Genomic DNA, 18566 nt, shown 5'->3' on the forward strand with positions numbered 1-18566 from the left:
GACAAGAAAAATTGTTGGAAAGTGTCATGTGTGTTTTTTAAACTTTAAATGTTTTTTAAGGGTTTCTAAATTCTGAATGAAAAGAGATATATAGCTAGATAAAACTGTTTTTTTCTTATTTAATTGAATGGTTATTTGCATGGGTTAGGTACATGTGTGAGCATACCTCAAAGTACATTTGTTTCATACTGTTATGGTAGGCTTTTAGTTTGAAATGATAAGTCCATTATTTCTTACAATATTTTTTCATATTTTAGGAAGATATAGATTGTGTGGATAATGTCAGTCCACCTATTGGTGTTTCTCCCATTGTCAGAGGCTCTGAATTCTCTGTAGAAGAAGAAGAGGATGAAGACGAAGAATCTGTCAGTGAATGGGAGTTAGAAAGACTAAGAGAAAAGGTGATTTTGCCCTTGATTTTTTTTATCCATTGACCTATTTGAGTACAGCTTAAAACTGTCATGTATGATAACTACAGGTTATAAAACAGAAATTTGTTGTGGAAAATTGTTCTTGTTATTTTCTACAAAAACAGTTTGTATGTGTTATGTTAGACAAACATGTATTTTGTTTCTTGCTTTTGCTAGTTTCAATTTGATCAGCTCAGCCATAGAAGGCCTTTAACAAAATAAAAATATTTTTCCTATTGTAATTTTTATTATATTGATAGAAATAAAAGTGATTTCTTTATGTTGTCACCTGTGGCAAAGCAAAGCCAGGGTTTGTGCTTCACCAAACATGGAAATGTGATAGTGTGAAATCAGTACATTCTCAGGTTAACATATTGGTTTAAGGAAGTTTGTTGTCAAGTCATAGTCACATCAAATTAAAATTCATGTTCACTACAATGTGAGCTTTTCAAAATATATGCTAAACTAGCCATACAGTTTTGACACAGATTTCACCGTTCACCCTACTAAACATGATGAAAGTGGGAACGGGACTCTTGAATGTATAAATGTTTTAAAACATTTATAGTTTAACGGCAAAAATTTCTCAGACATTTCTCCTATTGACGTCTGAAAAATTGACAGCTGTGTTTATGGCAATTTTCATATTTGACATTATTAGCTCACCGGGCCCGAAGGGTCCCATGTGAGCTTATGCCATCACTTTGCGTCCATCATCTGTCGTCGTAAACTATTTAAAAAATCTTCTCCTCTGAAACTTCTGGGCCAAATACCTTCAAACTTTAAATGAATGTTCCTTAGGGTATCTAGTTTATAAATTGTATCCGAAATTTTGATCCATCAACAAACATGGCCGCCATGACTAAAAATAGAACATAGGGGTCAAATGCAGTTTTTGGCTTATATCTCAAAAAGTAAAGCATTTAGAGCAAATCTGACAGGGGGTAAAAATGTTAAACAGGTCAACATCTACCAGCCCTGAAATTTTCAAACAAATCAAACAAACCATTGTTGGGTTGCTGCCACTAAATTGGTAATTTTTTGTCTTACTATTTCAAAAATCTTCTCCTCTGAAACTAATGGGCCAAATACCTTCAAACTTTAAATGAATGTTCCTTTGGGTATCTAGTTTATAAATTGTATTCATAGTTTTGATCTATCAACAAACATGGCTGCCATGGCTAAAAATAAAACATAGGGGTCAAATGCAGTTTTCGGCTTACATCTCAAAAACTAAAGCAGTTATAGAGCAAACGTGAAAGAGAGTTAGAGTGATGATTAGGTAAATATTTATCTATTATGAAATTTTCATGCCAATTGGAGAATTTGGAGAATTTATTGTTGGGTTACTGTTAGAAGTAGTTATTTATTAGGAAATTTTAGATTTTGATTATTTTCTTGAAAATTATAGTAGATAAGAAGAAAGTGTAAATGAGAAAAATAGTATTGATCTATCTGCATGAACATGTTCAGAACAATGACCCCCCCCCCCCCCCCCCCCCAAAAAAAAAAGGTGCCTTTTTAAGCAAACACATATACATTATTACTCAAAAATATAAATCATGATTGATGAATGAATTAAGCTTTAACAAATCAGGTGAGCGATTCAGGCTCTTGAGAGCCTCTTGTTAAAATGTTAATGCATATTCATAGGAGCATAAACAAAAGTTAGAAGAGGAGGCAGAAAGAAGGAGAGAAGAAGAATTAGAAAGACAAAGGGAGGCAGAAAGATTGGCTGAGCAGGAAGAATGGGAGGAACTTCAGCGACAAGAACAGCTCAAGAGAGAGGAAGAAGAGGAAGCATTAAGACAGAAGTTAGAAGAAGAGGAGGCTTTGAAAAGACAAATGGAGGAGGATGCACAAAGGCAAAGAATGGAAGAAGAGGCTCGGAGGCAGCAACTAGAAGAAGCTCACAGGCAACAATTGGAAGAAGAGGCTCATAAGCAACATTTAGAGGAGGAGGCTCATAGACAACAATTAGAAGAGGAGGCTCATAGACAGGAGGAAGAAAGACAAAAGAAAGAACAGATACAGAAGGTTATTTTAATATTTATCTGGTCTTCTCTGTTTGTCCAAGCTTTGTATTTCTGGTAACCATCCAGTCCTTGAAATATAAACCAATTACCTAGTTTTGTAAATATGATAAAGTAACATCTGCAGATTGGACTTTTCTTCTTTTAAAATTTACAAGCAAGTACCTTTGTAATTTTTCAAACAATTTTACTTATATGTAGATGACCATGCAAAAAAAATGTTGATCTTTCTCAAAACTTTTATTAGTTGTCGTAAATATGAGTGTAGTTTTTATTAGGATACATGGTTTGTACCCCTCATACTGTTTTTCAACCTTGAACTGCTGTAATTTGCAAAAAATATACTGAAAGTTGGCATGAGGCTGCAATTTGTATTTTTCACAAAATGTTCCATGAAACTACTAGGTGTTGAACTTTGTAATCTTTTAGATAATTTTAGGGTGCATTGTTAGTTAAATGGATGTAATTTAAATATGATTATACTCATGCACCAAACTAGGGGTATAATAGTTTCCGTCTGTCCATCCTTACTTCCATTCATGTTTCTATCAATCTATTAGTCCAATGAAATTTAGGTCCAATTTTTGTCAGAAATTACAAATCTGATCTACCTGAATCTTCACATGATCATGCTATACTATGTGATGCATTTTTTTAAACAACCTTCATTTGAGCAAGTTTTAACGTGTGATAAGATTTTACATCCATCACTCATCCAGGCTGACGATTTAAGTTGCCAAAGAATTTTGAAAATCGCTAAAACTCGCCAGCCGACTGACTTCATAGCGAAGTCAAATCGCTATCAAAATCGGTATAAGGGAGACAACTTGTAATTTACAAGTCGCACAGGTAAACAAAAATGGCGACTGACAAGGAAAATCAAGATTTTCAAAACGACCAAGGACTAATACTGTCGACGATTAAATGAAATAAATACAAAGGCGAATTTGAACATCCTCAGATTAAACATTCAAAACTATTAAAACGGGAAGCTGAGCGACTGTTTGAGTTATCATTTTACAATGATTTCCATCTGAGGATGTTACGTAACCAATCAGCTGATTTGTTTTATTTATGTCTCGCCTTGACGGAGTCAAAAAGCGAGACATAGGTATACTGTTTCCGTCGCCTGCGGCGTCGTCAATAATGTATTACTTTATGATTAGGTCTAGTTTATGGTGAATCACTAGTGGTAGGTCAATGATATTTTGTATGCAGTTGTATTAGCATTGGTACATCTCATTTCCATGGAGATTGTTTGGCTCCACCCCCTCAGTCATGGTCTATTGTCTTTGAAAATTTTGCTTAGTTTACATGTCTTAGTTTGTGATTAGGTCAGTTCAAGGGAACCATTAGTGGTAGGCCAATGTTAATTGGTATGCAGTTGTATAAGCATTAGCACATCTCATTTCCATGGAGAATATTTGGCCCCGCCCCCTCAATCATGGCTATTAACTTTAAAACTTTTGCTTAGTTTACAGGGTATTAGTTTGTGATTAGATCAGTTTATGATGAACCGCTAATGTTAAGTCAATGATATTTGGTATGCAAATGTATTGGCATTTGCAAGTCTTGTTTCCATGGATATTATATAGCCCCACCTCCTCATCATGGTTCATTGACTTTGAAACTTTTACATAGTTTACAAACTAATGTTTGCTTGTGTTTAGGTTTGTTTAAAGGGAACAACTTATGATTAGTCGATGGCATTTGGTATGCATTGGCACATCTCATTTCCATGGAGATGTTTTAGCCACATACCTTCAGTCATGGTGCATTGACTTTGAATATTTGCATAACTTACATGTTAAAGTATTGCTATTTTAATTTCAACATTTGCATTATCAAAATTACAAAAGGTGAGACATATCTCTGTGTTAACAGTTTATTAGTTATTACGAGTCGATCAGTTGCACTATTTGGTAGGTTAAGGGTGGAAATAACGGGTGATTGTTTTATATTCATTGCATAAAAATTGAAATATAAAAGGTAGAAAGACAGCTGATGAATATTGTGATTACAAACGTAGGACACATGGCCAGCTTGTCATCAGCAGTGTGTTTTTTCACAAACCAAATCATTAATAAGGGAGATCTCTTTTATAAAATAAGCTCTTTATTGGTTAATTAATATGTGGTGACAGAAATCTTCATTTATAGGCTAACAATCTTTTACGAGAATCTCTATTTACAAATGACATGATGTCCTTGACGTTCAATGCTGTTTTGCAAAATTATGACTAGTGGTGATATACATTGAATTGCCCAGTCATTTAAAAGTCATCAGATAAACTGGGAGTCATAGTTTTCTAGAAATTTAAATATAAATTGAGGCAGATGCACATGAGATTAATGCATGATAATATTACTAGGCTAGCAACAAATTTTATTTCAACTTAAATTCACATTGACAGTACAATTGATGGTATGAATAAATACATAACAACTATATTCTTTAAACTTTTTTTTATAAAGAATTTCAATATATACATTTTTTACAATATCATATAAAACACTGCAAGTATATTTTTTATTCCATATATAAAACAATTTCCAGTGATAAGCGCGAAAACACTATGCAACCGAAACGGTAATGGAATTTCATTTCTCCAAGAAATTGACCACTTCTCCCTACTCTCTCGTGAAAAGAGAAGTCACTTCTCCCTCTACATAATCCTAGATTAGGCCCTGCACTCATCAACTTCCTGTTTTTCAAATACTTATAGGGGGGTTATCATTAGTAAGCAATAGCTCACAGTTCAACTTGTTTAGATCATATGACTGGGCATTATATGTGCCTTCATGACTTTTATTTTGCTGTGTTTTTCAAATAAACTATAAAAGCACATTTTTGAAAACTATTGGAAATTTGTTAATAAATGTATCTTATTTTACTTTTTTTCAGAATGGAAGTGATAAATTAACTAAGAAAAATTCATTTAAAGATGAAGAAACTTCATCACCAAGAAGGGTAAGAATACTTGTACAAGTCTTTTAAAACTTCATTAGTTGTATGTGGTACCTTTGCATTTTTCCATTTGGTATTTGGTGAATGCACGTAGAGGTTGCAAATTACAATTAACCTCTTTCATTTTCAGTAACCCTTAGTGCTTCTGAGTTAAAGACTTCCAAATTTTAGAAGGACATAAATTATAATTGCTATCTTAAAATAAACAAGTTAAATATGAAATAAAATATTTCATTTTGAAGTTGGTTTCATTTGGCTCTATATTGTATGAAAAAATTGGAGGAAAAAATTGAATACTTAAATACGACTTTCAGTCCTCTGTTGTGCTTTAACATCCATTGGTAAAATTGAATAAATCTATAATTGTCTATCAGTTCAGCATCATAATACACTATTTTAGAAAATGGGTTTATTTCTTTCAAGAGAATTGTGCACATGTCATACCAATATAGAGAGGAAAAAAAGTTGTAAATCAGTGGAATTGACTTAAATTTCGATTTGGTTGTTTGGAAAACATCTTATGGAATTTTGAAATAAAATTTTATGTTCAGGGTTAAAAAAATCTCGACTTATAGAGCCAGCAATCACCTTTGAATTTCTTTATTTTCGAACATAGATTATATTAAAAATTTTGTTGCTCTTGTCTGCAAGATGCATAAAATTATATTACGCTGTGGACTATGGCATGAATATGTCAGGAGCATTTAGATTTACCCTTGTCTGCAAGTCTATAGATTTCTAAGTTCTGCTTAATTATTGAAGTGTTTTTGATTCAGTGAGTTTTCTGTGTAAGCATCACAATCCTATCTACATATATGTATTTTTATTGCTAGGAAAATGAAGTGGTAAGAATCTATCTTTTAGTCTGTTTTGCTACTTAATGCTTTAATAAGTTGTAGTTTGTGATTTTATCTGATTTTTTAATGATTATCTCTAATATGAAAGAAAAAAACTTTTTATAGTTATAAATTCTTCATTTGATTATTTTAAATAGTTTATAATGTTTCACTCTAAATATTTTGTCTTTCTTCTGACAAAATAAAAACTATATAGTTTATCAGGTCCTCCTTCATTCTACTCAAAAACTTGCCTCATAGACCTTTTTTTCTTTCTTTTTGAAATCAAATTCAGAGAATTAATTTTTTTCTTTTACAGATATCAGATAAACTGATATAATTTTTTTGATGGAAAATATAAACATGATAAAGAGTACCTTTTTGCCTTATCTGAAAGACCTGGAAAGCTTAGGATTTATTTTGTATGACATTATTTTTAATGTTTGCATGTTAATCTACTATCTAAATGCCAATATCCTCATTATTAAAGATATTATAAATATGTTTTTGTATCTTTTTACTTGCATGTAACTTCATTTGCAAAATGTTAAACTAAAACTTAATTTAGTTGATCACAGGGGTTTAGTTGATCCCCGGTGATTATTGTTAATATCTTAATTTTCTGTTTAAACATTAACAAAAAATTTCTCCATTTTCACACGTTTAGATATTTAAAAAGAAAAATGTTACATCACTACTATAATTGCATGAAAGTATTAATTAAATGGTGAAAAGTAGAGTAGACAGAAATATATTGAATTTAGAAAAACTGAAAATAGAATATTGACCACAGTTGATTGCAATAACCTGAACACAATCAATAGCTACTTTAATTCAAAAATTGAACTGGAAGTATCAGGAACAGTATATGAAAGGTCCAAAATTTCACCAATATTCTAAGGAGTGATAATCAAAATGTGTTCAGGACATTGATAATTAGCTTTGTTGTAAAATGCTTGCAACAATGTTAGGTTTGCTGCTTATGAGAATCGTAGTAATATAGATTTACCAAACAAGATAATCAGTAATAAGTACACTTATGTTAACACAGTTTGAAATGAGGCGAGTAAACCTCCTCAGTGTGACAGACTTTCTAAAGTCCACCAAGTCTGAGGTATTACATGTGTGACCTATATAGAGCTTCTAGTTATATCATGTGATTTTTTTCAGGACATATTTCTTTTTGGCTCATTCATGTATACTATCATTTGTAAAATTTGTGTGATATTTTTCTGTAAATTTTGATTTATATAGTTACATCTTTTTGAAAGTCATTCTAAGGTCAAACCAATTTAAACAGTTATACTTATGACATGGAGTCAGACAACAGGCTTTACACTGAATATAAGGGAAAACGAACTTTCACAGCAAATGTTTTTGACTAATAAAGTTTCAAAGAATGGATTTGGTTTTAACTATTTTCAACAGATTAGATTTTACAAACTTTGTGTTCTGAAAAGGGATGCTGGAAGATCCATGTTATTAATATAAAGACTCAAACTTTTTAATGTTGCATGTCCTGAAAAAACTGTCACAAAACATATAAATATATATAGATATCTGCTAAGTAATGGCTACTATTTATACATACTATTTATACGCTATACATGTCATCAATATCTCTTTAATCTCTATATTTCTACAAATATAAATATATATGCATTGTTTATGTTGTATATATAATATTAGGTGACACCAAACAAATCAATTTTGTACATAAGATTATACTGGAGTGAAATACCAGCTAATCCTGCAATGGGATATGAGCCCATATACTATGTAAACAAACACAAAGATCAGAATACGAATACGAATACGAATACGAATACGAATACGAATACGAAAGTTTTATTTTGATTCGGTTCACATATAACAATACAAACATAAGCTCTTAAGAGCTTTTTACAGAATGGTAGTCAATGTTGAAGTCGGGACACTATAGGATTAAAAGCCTTTTTAAAGGAATTTATTGGTGTATAAACTCGACCAAGTCACTCACAAACAAAAAAAAAGTCTGAAGGACTTTTATGATATGTTTGTGAGTGACTTGGTCCAGTTTATACACCAATAAATTCCTTTAAAAAGATGTTTAATCCTTATAATTCTTTAAAATTTAAGATAACAAATTTAATTTTCCACACTTGTTATATCTATCACACGTAATTTGTATATTTGTGTCATTGATTTGGCCTGGCGCATGAATATATTTGTTGATTAACGCAAAAAAATTTGTACTCCATGAAATTTGCTATCTGATAAAAAAAAGATACAAAAACTCTTATTATCATTCGAATAAATGTTTTATGTTGATCATTTTATTTAACGATTAACGTGAAGTGAAAACAAATATTTTTAACGTCCAGTCGGATTGTGTTATTATCGCCGCCATCTTGTTTACATTGGTTACAAAAAGAAGTTTGGTCAACGTAGTCTATCGAAAAATAAACAACGTCAAGAACAGCTGCCGGAAGTCCTCTCGACCAATCATATCAATGTATTCTCTAATATGCAAATCATATAAGAATTATTCTAGAATAACATAATTGTTCACATAGGACATGAGCTCATATTCCCTGTAAGTGCATTGTATGGTGGCTTGTTGCAAGGCAAATGTTTTGCCCCTGTCAAACATACCCTGTTTATCCATTCATCATACACTTTTCCCATTCTTCATCCTTATGGATCCACTTGGATGATGTTTCAATTAAATTCAATGTGTCATCTAGAATTACTTATAGAAGTAAATATTAAGTTATGGAGATGTAACATTTTAAATAAAAAAGAATTATTTTTTCAAGTAATAAAGTCCTTTTTAAAATGACTTGCAAGCATGTTAGGGCGTCATCATTTACACAACTGAAGAGCTTTTTATTTTTTGCAGCAATGTACAGTTCTTTGTTCAGTTGAATATTAGTGTGTATTTATGCCAGAAAAATATCTTTAACATAGCTGCTTTAGTATATATACTCTAGAATACGTTCACTTTTGTAATCAATGTATATATATATTGCATGTCATAAAATGCCTATGCTAATTCTTAAGGATGTATCTTCTTACCAAATAGTAGAAAAGCTGATACAAAGATATTTGAAATGCCAAAGATAGTTTTTTGGACCTGTTAAATTCATCCTAAACATGATATGCACTTTTTAGCCTGTTGTACAATTAATATTTTGTATTTGAACCAATATAATATATTCATCTTCTGGTACAGTTTTATTGTGTACAATTTAGACTGCATTCCTAATAAGCTAATTAAATGAGAGTCCAAACAAATTTTTCTAAATTGTATAAATTTCTAAAGATCAAGAAGTGTTCTATAGTTTATTTACTTTGTTTGTAACTGAAAGCTTGATTTTTTTAATTATTGATTCTTTTGACTGGAATGAAAGTTAGTATAGTAGAATATTGATTTTGATGTTGAGGTTCTGAGATGGTAAGATATTCAATATTTTTTAATTCTTCAAATTTTTAATTTGCAAATGTGTAGAATTTGATCTATATTCCTTCAAATAAGAGTTTTTTTTTTGGACAAAGTCTGATAGTAATCTTTTTTTTTTCCCACACAAACTCTAAAATGCTTCCAAGATTTATCACATTTTCTACATCTGTTCTAGCTTTCAAAATTATTTGAATGTCTGTAAGAATGTGTAAGACACTACAGATAAAGCTCAGCTATATACTTTATGAACATTCCTTCCAGATATACAAAGCTAATGTAACTATGAATAAAGCTCAGCAGAAAGAAGGAACCAGTTCAAAACCTGTTGTTGAAGAATCGTTAGAAAAGGCAGATGATTTAATGTCCTTTACTGCTCCTGTCTCCGCCCCTGTTGTAAAGGAGACTGCATCAGCTGTTCAGTCATCTTATTCAGCTACCCCCATAGTAGAGGAGACAATACAGAAAGAAGACAAATCAAGGTCATACACTTCAATGAAGGGACAGGTTGAAGAGAGCGTTACTTCTTTCTCCTCACGGCAGCCAATCAAGACAACTAACACAAAACGGTAAGTTTTTCTTATACTTGGATTTCTGAATTTAATGTTCCACACCTGCAATTGTTAATGTGTCATATGCAATTTGCAGCTCGCTACCAAAATTTTTATGCCCCACCTTGGATAGTTGAGGAGCATTATTTTTTCTGGTCTGTCTGTTCATCTGTCCCCTATCAGGAATAAGATTTGGTTGAAGATAGTTTACCATGAATTTGTTGCCACATCAACTAGAAACTTACCACAGCTATTCATTATTAAGTGGACTTTTTTAAATATATGCTATGTTAAGGTTTTCTCCGAGATTTTGTGGTTATTGACTGAAAATGGAAATGTAAAATTGGGAGCAGATTATTGTGTCCTATGGATACATTTGGTTTTATTTTTTCTATTTGAATACCATAACTGATATATTGAGTCACTTCCTTCATAAGATGTTATTGTTTTATAAACTTGACTTAGACATTCCAGCTTACAGCACTATTCTCAATAAGAGCTTTCTATCAGTATCTAAACATTGAAAGACTGCCAAAAACTCATCTAAATGATCAATTTTAGGCAATATTTTAAGTTATTTAAATTTCTATACTATTATTACAATAAAATGTTAAAAAGTATTTCAAATTACATTAGATTCTATCACCAGGACATCAACTTCAAGAGCATTTTACAGTAATGAATTTTAAGCAATATCATTATAGTGCCTCCGACATTGGTACATTTGTTTGAAGCTTATTAATTAAGAGGTATAGAAGGATGAGTAATTATTAAAAAAGAACCTTTCAAATAATCACAATAATGTTGTTTAAGTTTGGTAAGAATTGTGTGAAATGCAATCAAAACCCTTATACCACTGGCTTGATAGCTATACTATATTTTCCAAGCCTCATCTTTACCTTAAAGAGCACAAACATCATTCTGCAGTGAGGTAAATATTCTTTAGATCCTATCCAAGTTCATGTCAAGCGATTTATTAATGATATGATTTCAGATTTTTGTGCATGGACCATGGTATAAGAATCAACTTTTAGAAAAATATGTTCATCTACAAATTGTAGTAATGGACAAAGATAGATAACTCCTATTGAAAATATTGCCTGAACGTGTTCCATTGCTCAATAAAATGCAATGTTCAATTTTAAGTTCATATTGCAAAATGAAAGAAATCTTTACCCTTCAATGCTTTAATGTTTTGGAGTAAACAAATTCTATGTTGTCTTAGCTTTGGTGTATGAATATGTATTGAAGTTTGAAGTATGGTGTAATATCACATAACAGATAGTCATTGAACTGGAGAATAGTTTTCTACAGCAACTTGCATCAGAAGAAATATTGTGTGGTTAATAACCCTGTGTGTTATGGTCAAATAATAGACTTTTTTATATAGTTGATTACCCGAAATTATGTCAGATATTTGACAGTGATTACATTAATTACTAAATCAATACTCCGTAATTATAAGTAGATACATTGACTACCTTATACAGGTAAAAAAAAACAACACCTTGACAGGTGGTTTACTCATCAATTCATTAATTATTTAATAATGATGTTATACATTCTGAATAGAATCAAGTTGTGTGCCACTTTCTTTTTATGAAAGAGTTAGATTGAAGCAGAATTTACATGGATTATAACAAATATGTGTGAATTAATGGTTTATCTGGTAGGTTCTATTTGTTGTATCTCTTCAATAAGTTAGGGTTACTATGTGTCCCAATTAGTACAATCCAAGTACTGAAGTACTGAACATTGGATGACTGCAAGTTCTGGTGGATGGTCACAGGCACTTGTTTCAGAAAAAAAATCTTATCTCTTTACCTGAAAGTTAGGTTAAGGAACATAGATATGTTTTTTTTTCTGAGACAAGTTCCTGTGTGGATGATGAATAAATGACAGGGAATTCAACCTCACTGTAATAATTATTATATTGTAGTGATATAATCATTTGTTATCAATATAATAAAGCTGGTTGTTATAAATTATATTAATACTTGTAAAACAGTTATATATATAGCAGATCATTTTAATAACTCTACAGGCAAATTTTCATCCTTGTCAGTGCAAAACGTCCTCGAAATATTCTTCTGCGTTCGTTAACACACATTTTCGGTATTCATGATTTGATACTGATATATATATATTTCTCACGATAAAACTTTTTCACATCATTTAAAATAATTTCATGAGTATTCACTGAAGAAATGAATTTATAACAAGCAATAAGGAATGTTATTTTGCACTCGATAATATCCGTGTATTTATACGAAATACGTTCGGTTATCTGTCAAAAGCGCAAGAAATTTCTGTGGCAACATAACATCGGTATGACCTCTCAAGGTCACATCCGATGTAAAAAGGAATTTTTGATGAAAAGTTAATATAAAGTATGCAGCTGTATTTAAGTTTATAAATTTTATTTCCAATTCAAAAGAAGCACAAACATTCACAGTTGTAAACAACAGCTAGCACTACTGTGGTGATGTCATACATAAGATTCAATTAATGCAGGCCCTGAAGGAGGTGGAAGGGTGGTGTTCCAATCCATTTATCAGCATCTTAAATTATTCTCTCTAATTATTTCTCCCTGAACAATCAGAATGCCATATTTAAGTTATCATAAGGTATCATTCTTTCTTCCTAAACCCCTCAAATTAGAAATCTATATTGTCATGTAAGCATCAAGCAAACTGGCATGAAGATTTACATCTGTTCATCCGTGTATCTGTTCGTTTTAATTTTTCCCTTTTATTCCAGAAAACTTATAGTATTAATGACCCAAAATATGCGTAAATAGGGGTAAAAGTGTGTCTATTTCATTACAGTCACTTTAATTTTTCATTTGATAACTAGATAGAATAGTTTCTCTAATAGTTCTGACCTGTTATCTATTTCTTGTACAAAAGCGATATTTAAAACTGAATGTGTTATGAAATTGCAACATTTCCTTATGGTATTTGTAAGGTAAATAATGACTTTCAAAAGTCACATATCCCCCTTGGCAATGGAGATTTGTGATGTAAATATTCTTTTTGTCAAATTTTATTTCATTCTGAAGTGTACAAAAAGCATGAAAATGTCTAATCTTAACAGTAGTTTGGGTTCCTGACACAATATTCTCAAAACCTTTAGGGAAATTACTTTTGAAGTAAAGCTTGCAAAATCAAAAAGATTTTACCAAAAATTTTTTTTCTCTATAAGAGAAATAGGTTTAACAAATCTTGAGAATTGGATAATGACTCTAGTTATTAGATTTTAATAATAATAATATACTCTACAAAGAGTCTTCATTCTTATATTGAAATTAAATAACTTGAGGTTCATATCAAGCGATGTTCAATTCTCACTCGTTATGAAACCTATATTTCTCACATACTAAAAGTTTAGTTTGTATTGGAAATGAAGCAGATATTTTTTATAGATTTAAAAGCAGAAAGGACCCCTCCACTATATGCCATGTAGTACAATTCTATCTAGAAATATATTTTGTACAGTCCATAGTATACTGAATGGTTTGTGTCATCATATAAAATCAATCACAACAAGTCGAGACCTATCAAAGGCCTGTCATATTAATATTTAATAATATTAATATTGTCTACTCGGTGAGATGTTGATAGGTTTATCTTTTTTGACCACTTTTGATCCCAAATTGATTGTGAAAACAGGAAAAAATTTAATTTAAATTTATAGTTCTAACAGATCTAAATAAAATTCCTGGTCTCCTTTTAATAAAAAGATTATTATTTTGTCAGAAAAAATTATTGAAGTGATTTTTCATGTCTTTCATCCAAAAGTCATTAAAGATAACAAACATAGTTTAAATATTGTCATAAGACACATAGATATAATGTATTATCTTCTTAATTTGTATGTGAATATTGAAAAGGTTATTGTTTGGAGTAGGTCTTCAATATTTGTATCTTGAATGGGATCAGCTAAAAGATTTCTATTAAAAATTTGTTATTTAAAGGACAAAATTTTACTGTCTTTAATGATGGAATCGTGAGATGAAAATGGGCGTTTAACCGTCTTGTGGAGTAAATATATATTTTCATTTTCAGTCTAACCTATATTGAAATTTACATTTCTTATTTATTGGTCTGCTATTAGTAAGTTACAAACTTGATAACTTGACTTCACCAAATACACTGGACCATTGAACAAATCCAAAAGATATGCTGTGGGTCAGACAAATATTGGTCATTCACCAGTCCAAATGTCTGGTACAAACATATGTCTGACCCCATATTCAGATATCAAAATAAAAACAAATTTTGATACAGTTTTTGTTGTCATCATCATTTTGATTAATACTAATACATTGATACCACTAGCTTTTTTAGTTCATTTTTACCATACTGGCATAGATACTATAAATCATTAAGAAATTCTTTTAATACAAAATTAACAATTTAGTGTATATATTTGCTGAGCATGCGCTAAATACCTAATACAGAGTCTAAATCGGAAATGGTCTCAGAGAAAACAGATTATTTTTTTGGATTTTACCTATAGCAGAATTTTCCGTTAATTTTCAGTCTGACTGATATTTTGGTCAGTCAGATGAATCAACGAGTTTGTCTGACAAATGTCATTTGATGAATTTCGTCAAATCTTTTAAGTGTGTGACAAAAATTAAAATGAAAGCCTTGTGTTCCAATGTTAAAACTGACTAACTTTTCAGTATTTTATGCAGGGTACTTAATTGAATTTTAAAGCTCTAAATGTGCATATTTGATTACTAGGAACATTTTCTTTCTTTCAAATGTCAATAACATTAAAAACAAATTTTTGCAAAAAAGCATTGTAAGAATAAATTTAAATGGTAAAAAGATAAATAAAGTTTATGGGTTAGGTTATTGATCACTTGATTTAGATTATTTTTAATAAATCCATTGTATTTTTGGGACTATGTATACTACTAATCTTAATAATGATACACCTGTGAGCTAATTTTGAACAAACAATGTTCATGTGCAGCAGTGTACATGTTTAGTTTAATTAAATTGATTTAAATTATTTCTGGTTGAGTTTAGCCACAGATATATAGATAAAAAATCTTTTTAAATCAAAACTGTATAATTTCTGCCTGTTATTTTTCCTTAATGTCACAGGTGCAATGGGGTAATTTATAGATTTGTTTTTTGTTTATTTATCTTCATTGGAGTGAAATCTCTCCATGCATGGAACTATTGACAGATGATTTTAATCAGAGTTTGTAATGAATGGATTTTCAGTCAGAACAATGCATGGCCATATTTGATTGTACACAGCTTAATGTTTTAATCGCTGTATAACTTAAAATATGACGCATATTTTTATTCTGTAGTAATTCTTACTTGATCTTGTGGATTAATTATAACCTTGTGTCAAACTAGGATTAAGAAAGTAAATGTTAAATGGGGTAATATTTTGCTTATATGCATAATCTTGTGGAGTGTAATTTCTTCTGGAAAAAGGTATAACTGTGTGTCTACTTTTTTTCTTTAATTTGAATTTTTATACTTTTGAGTTATTAGTGCATACAATATTTTTAACTTCTATCAGATTTGTTTTCAGGTTTTATTGTGGCTATGCATGGTTGTTAATAAATTAATCAAGCATTGTGCTTCATAAGTGCTTCGTTTAGTCTTACACAGTTGATACCTTTCATAATCATAATCATCAAATCTTGTGTGTTGATTATCTCCTAGATAAATAAGGTTGTATGTAAAAGTAGGTCACTGTGACATGCATAAAAAAGTTTATGTTGACTATCAGGATTTGGATATAAACTTAATAGTTTACTAACAGATACTTAGAAAATTTTGCTTTCTGACTTAAAACGGGCTGATCATTAGGACGATTATGCATTGAAAGTTTGTTTTATCAGCTGTTAACATTATTTTAAGTTATATGCAGTAATCCATACTGTTGAATTCCGACCTTATTAGACTTAAGAGATACTGCGAATTCATATATTTTTGTGAGTACCAATGTTCACCATTTGAGAGAAAAAATGTTTTTAATAGGTACTAGATTTCATGGTATTTAATGGATACTTCTTGTCAATGAGATGAAATTAAAAATGGACATTTATATGATAACGGTTTTGTGGAATATTTTCAATGTTCCTCCAAGTCATCTTTATCCAGTTGATTATTGATGTTATACATTATCGATTTATCTAACAGATTTAATGGCTACATAGAAAAATATTTTAATGTAAATTTTAAATATGTTTATTGCAAACAAATAAAATATTGTCAAGGACTTTTCTATAAAAACATTTATCTTTAGTATAAAATTTATCTCCTCTTTATTTTAAATAATTCTTACAAGTCAAACTATGGCTTCTTGACATGGCACATAAAACCGAATTAACCCCCAGTGTTTCTAATATTCCAAATAAGATTTAAGGTTTTACATCTTTTGAATTCTGTTAGCCTTTATATAACAAACATTGAAACATTCTATAGTTAAAGGTGAGAGTGTTGACTTTAACAAAAATCCTTTATTTGGTATGTCCTTGTTAACCACTGATTATTTGTGTGTGGTTTTCACTTTTAAACTGTTACAATTATTCAATATTTGGGTTTAAGATTTACCCTTTGATTGTTGATAATCAACACACATTAATTGGTTCACTATAGAGGTATAGAAATTAGCAAATAATTCCATATTATGAAATTATGAAATAGCATGCTTATATTTTACTTCTATAGAATAGTTGTACAGAAATTATTCAAGAATATGCATCTCTGTCTTCAATAAGACTGAATTGTACCTTGTAACTAATTGTAAGGAAACAGCCAATCCAAAATGTTTCAAATAAAAATTTTAAGGTTTTGATGACAAAAAAGCTGAAAAAAATTATTTCAATAAAAATGAAATACACAGTTAAGCTATACACACTGATGTCTTATATGAATATTGGCCAGGTTGGACTCAGTCCAAAACCGGCTTATAGTATGGTGATGACAGGCATGCAGGGAAAAGTGGGTACCAATTTTATGAAATCAAATCCTCCTACAGTTTTCAACCCAGATCCCTGATACTTTACAAGAGTATTGCACATATTTTGAAGTTGTGCACCTGTTGTTATGAAAGTGTTTGAGGAAAGCTTTTCTCATTTTCCCAGACTTGGGAAAGTAGTTATTTTAAGCAAAATCTGTGAAAGAGGGTACAAGTTTTGTGTAATCATCTCCTCCTACAGATTTCAACCGAGATTCCTGAAACTTCACATCAAGATTGCACATATGTTGTTGTGCACCTGTTATTATGGAATTGTTTGAGGAAGTTTTTCCCATTTTTCAGCAAAATTAAGTCACAAATATTGCAACCCAGCTATTTGAGACTTTGTCCCATTTATTTTCTTGTATTTCTGACTCACTAACTTAACTATTCACATTAGAAATTTGTAAACCAACAAATTAAAAAACCCTATCCTTACATTATTACTTTATCATGAGGTCAGAAATGCAAAAATCATAAATATAAACTTGTGTCTCTTAAACATTAACCTCATCGTTAAATTAAGCAACATTCAAATATTTTTGAAACTTTAATAAAATGTATCATAATGGGCACTTATCTGTCCTGTTACATTATGCTAAGCCCATAATTTTCAAACATATTTCTATCATCAATAGTTTCCTCTAGTTATATTTCTTTTTACCTATGGAAACATTGTAGCCTTATACCTTTTTTATAATTAATATCGGTAAATAGAACATTTTGATGTTCAAGAGGTAATTATTATTTGGTTGGATATAAATATTTGGTCAGACTAAAAGCTATTTGTCAGAGACTTCAAAGTGGAAATAAGTCATTGAAAATAAAATTAATTGCAACAACAATAATAGGAGTTACTTCCCCCTGTTTAATGCAAACTATTAGCTTATTATTTTGATTAGCGATTATAAGTAGTAATAACTGTGAAATAACAGTTTGTTAATACCAGGAAGAATGAATGGGAATTAGTAGGCCAGTTAATTAGAAAGGTGATGAAATAATACAATAATGTTTTTGTCAATGACAGTTTGTTACGTGAAGTTTCACAAATAAAACAAAACTTTATTATATTTATTTTCAAAAGAAAAGCAGCTTAAGCAGTTTGAGATGACTAAAGGCCTTCCAATCTCTTGACAGTAATTTGTTGTATAAATTAGTGTCTATTTCATGATAGGGACAAATTTCATGTTGACATTGTTGGAGATTTAAATCCACATTTTTTATCGGGGAAACATGGATCGAATTAAAACATATAATCTTCCGTTATCACCACCACTGAGAGGACAAAATCTTTAATGACAGTCCTCATTTTTCAATTCAGATGTGTTTAT

General features: G+C 30.5%; 1 protein-coding gene across 12 annotated transcripts in view; it reads left to right on the plus strand.

The window, feature by feature from the left end:
• The window catches only part of LOC127699199 (ankyrin repeat domain-containing protein 26-like), a 111778-nt gene that overhangs the window by 38499 nt on the left and 54713 nt on the right, over positions 1 to 18566 (plus strand). For all 12 annotated transcript variants that reach the window (XM_052203063.1, XM_052203130.1, XM_052202994.1 and 9 more), the window contains exons 22-26: positions 258 to 401; positions 2064 to 2447; positions 5348 to 5413; positions 7298 to 7360; positions 9950 to 10254. In XM_052203063.1, the coding sequence (XP_052059023.1) occupies positions 258 to 401; positions 2064 to 2447; positions 5348 to 5413; positions 7298 to 7360; positions 9950 to 10254 (962 nt within the window). The remainder of the gene's footprint in view (positions 1 to 257; positions 402 to 2063; positions 2448 to 5347; positions 5414 to 7297; positions 7361 to 9949; positions 10255 to 18566) is intronic.

Source organism: Mytilus californianus, unplaced genomic scaffold (assembly GCF_021869535.1).
Source record: "Mytilus californianus isolate M0D057914Y unplaced genomic scaffold, xbMytCali1.0.p SCAF_1, whole genome shotgun sequence".
NCBI classification, from domain to species: domain Eukaryota; kingdom Metazoa; phylum Mollusca; class Bivalvia; order Mytilida; family Mytilidae; genus Mytilus; species Mytilus californianus.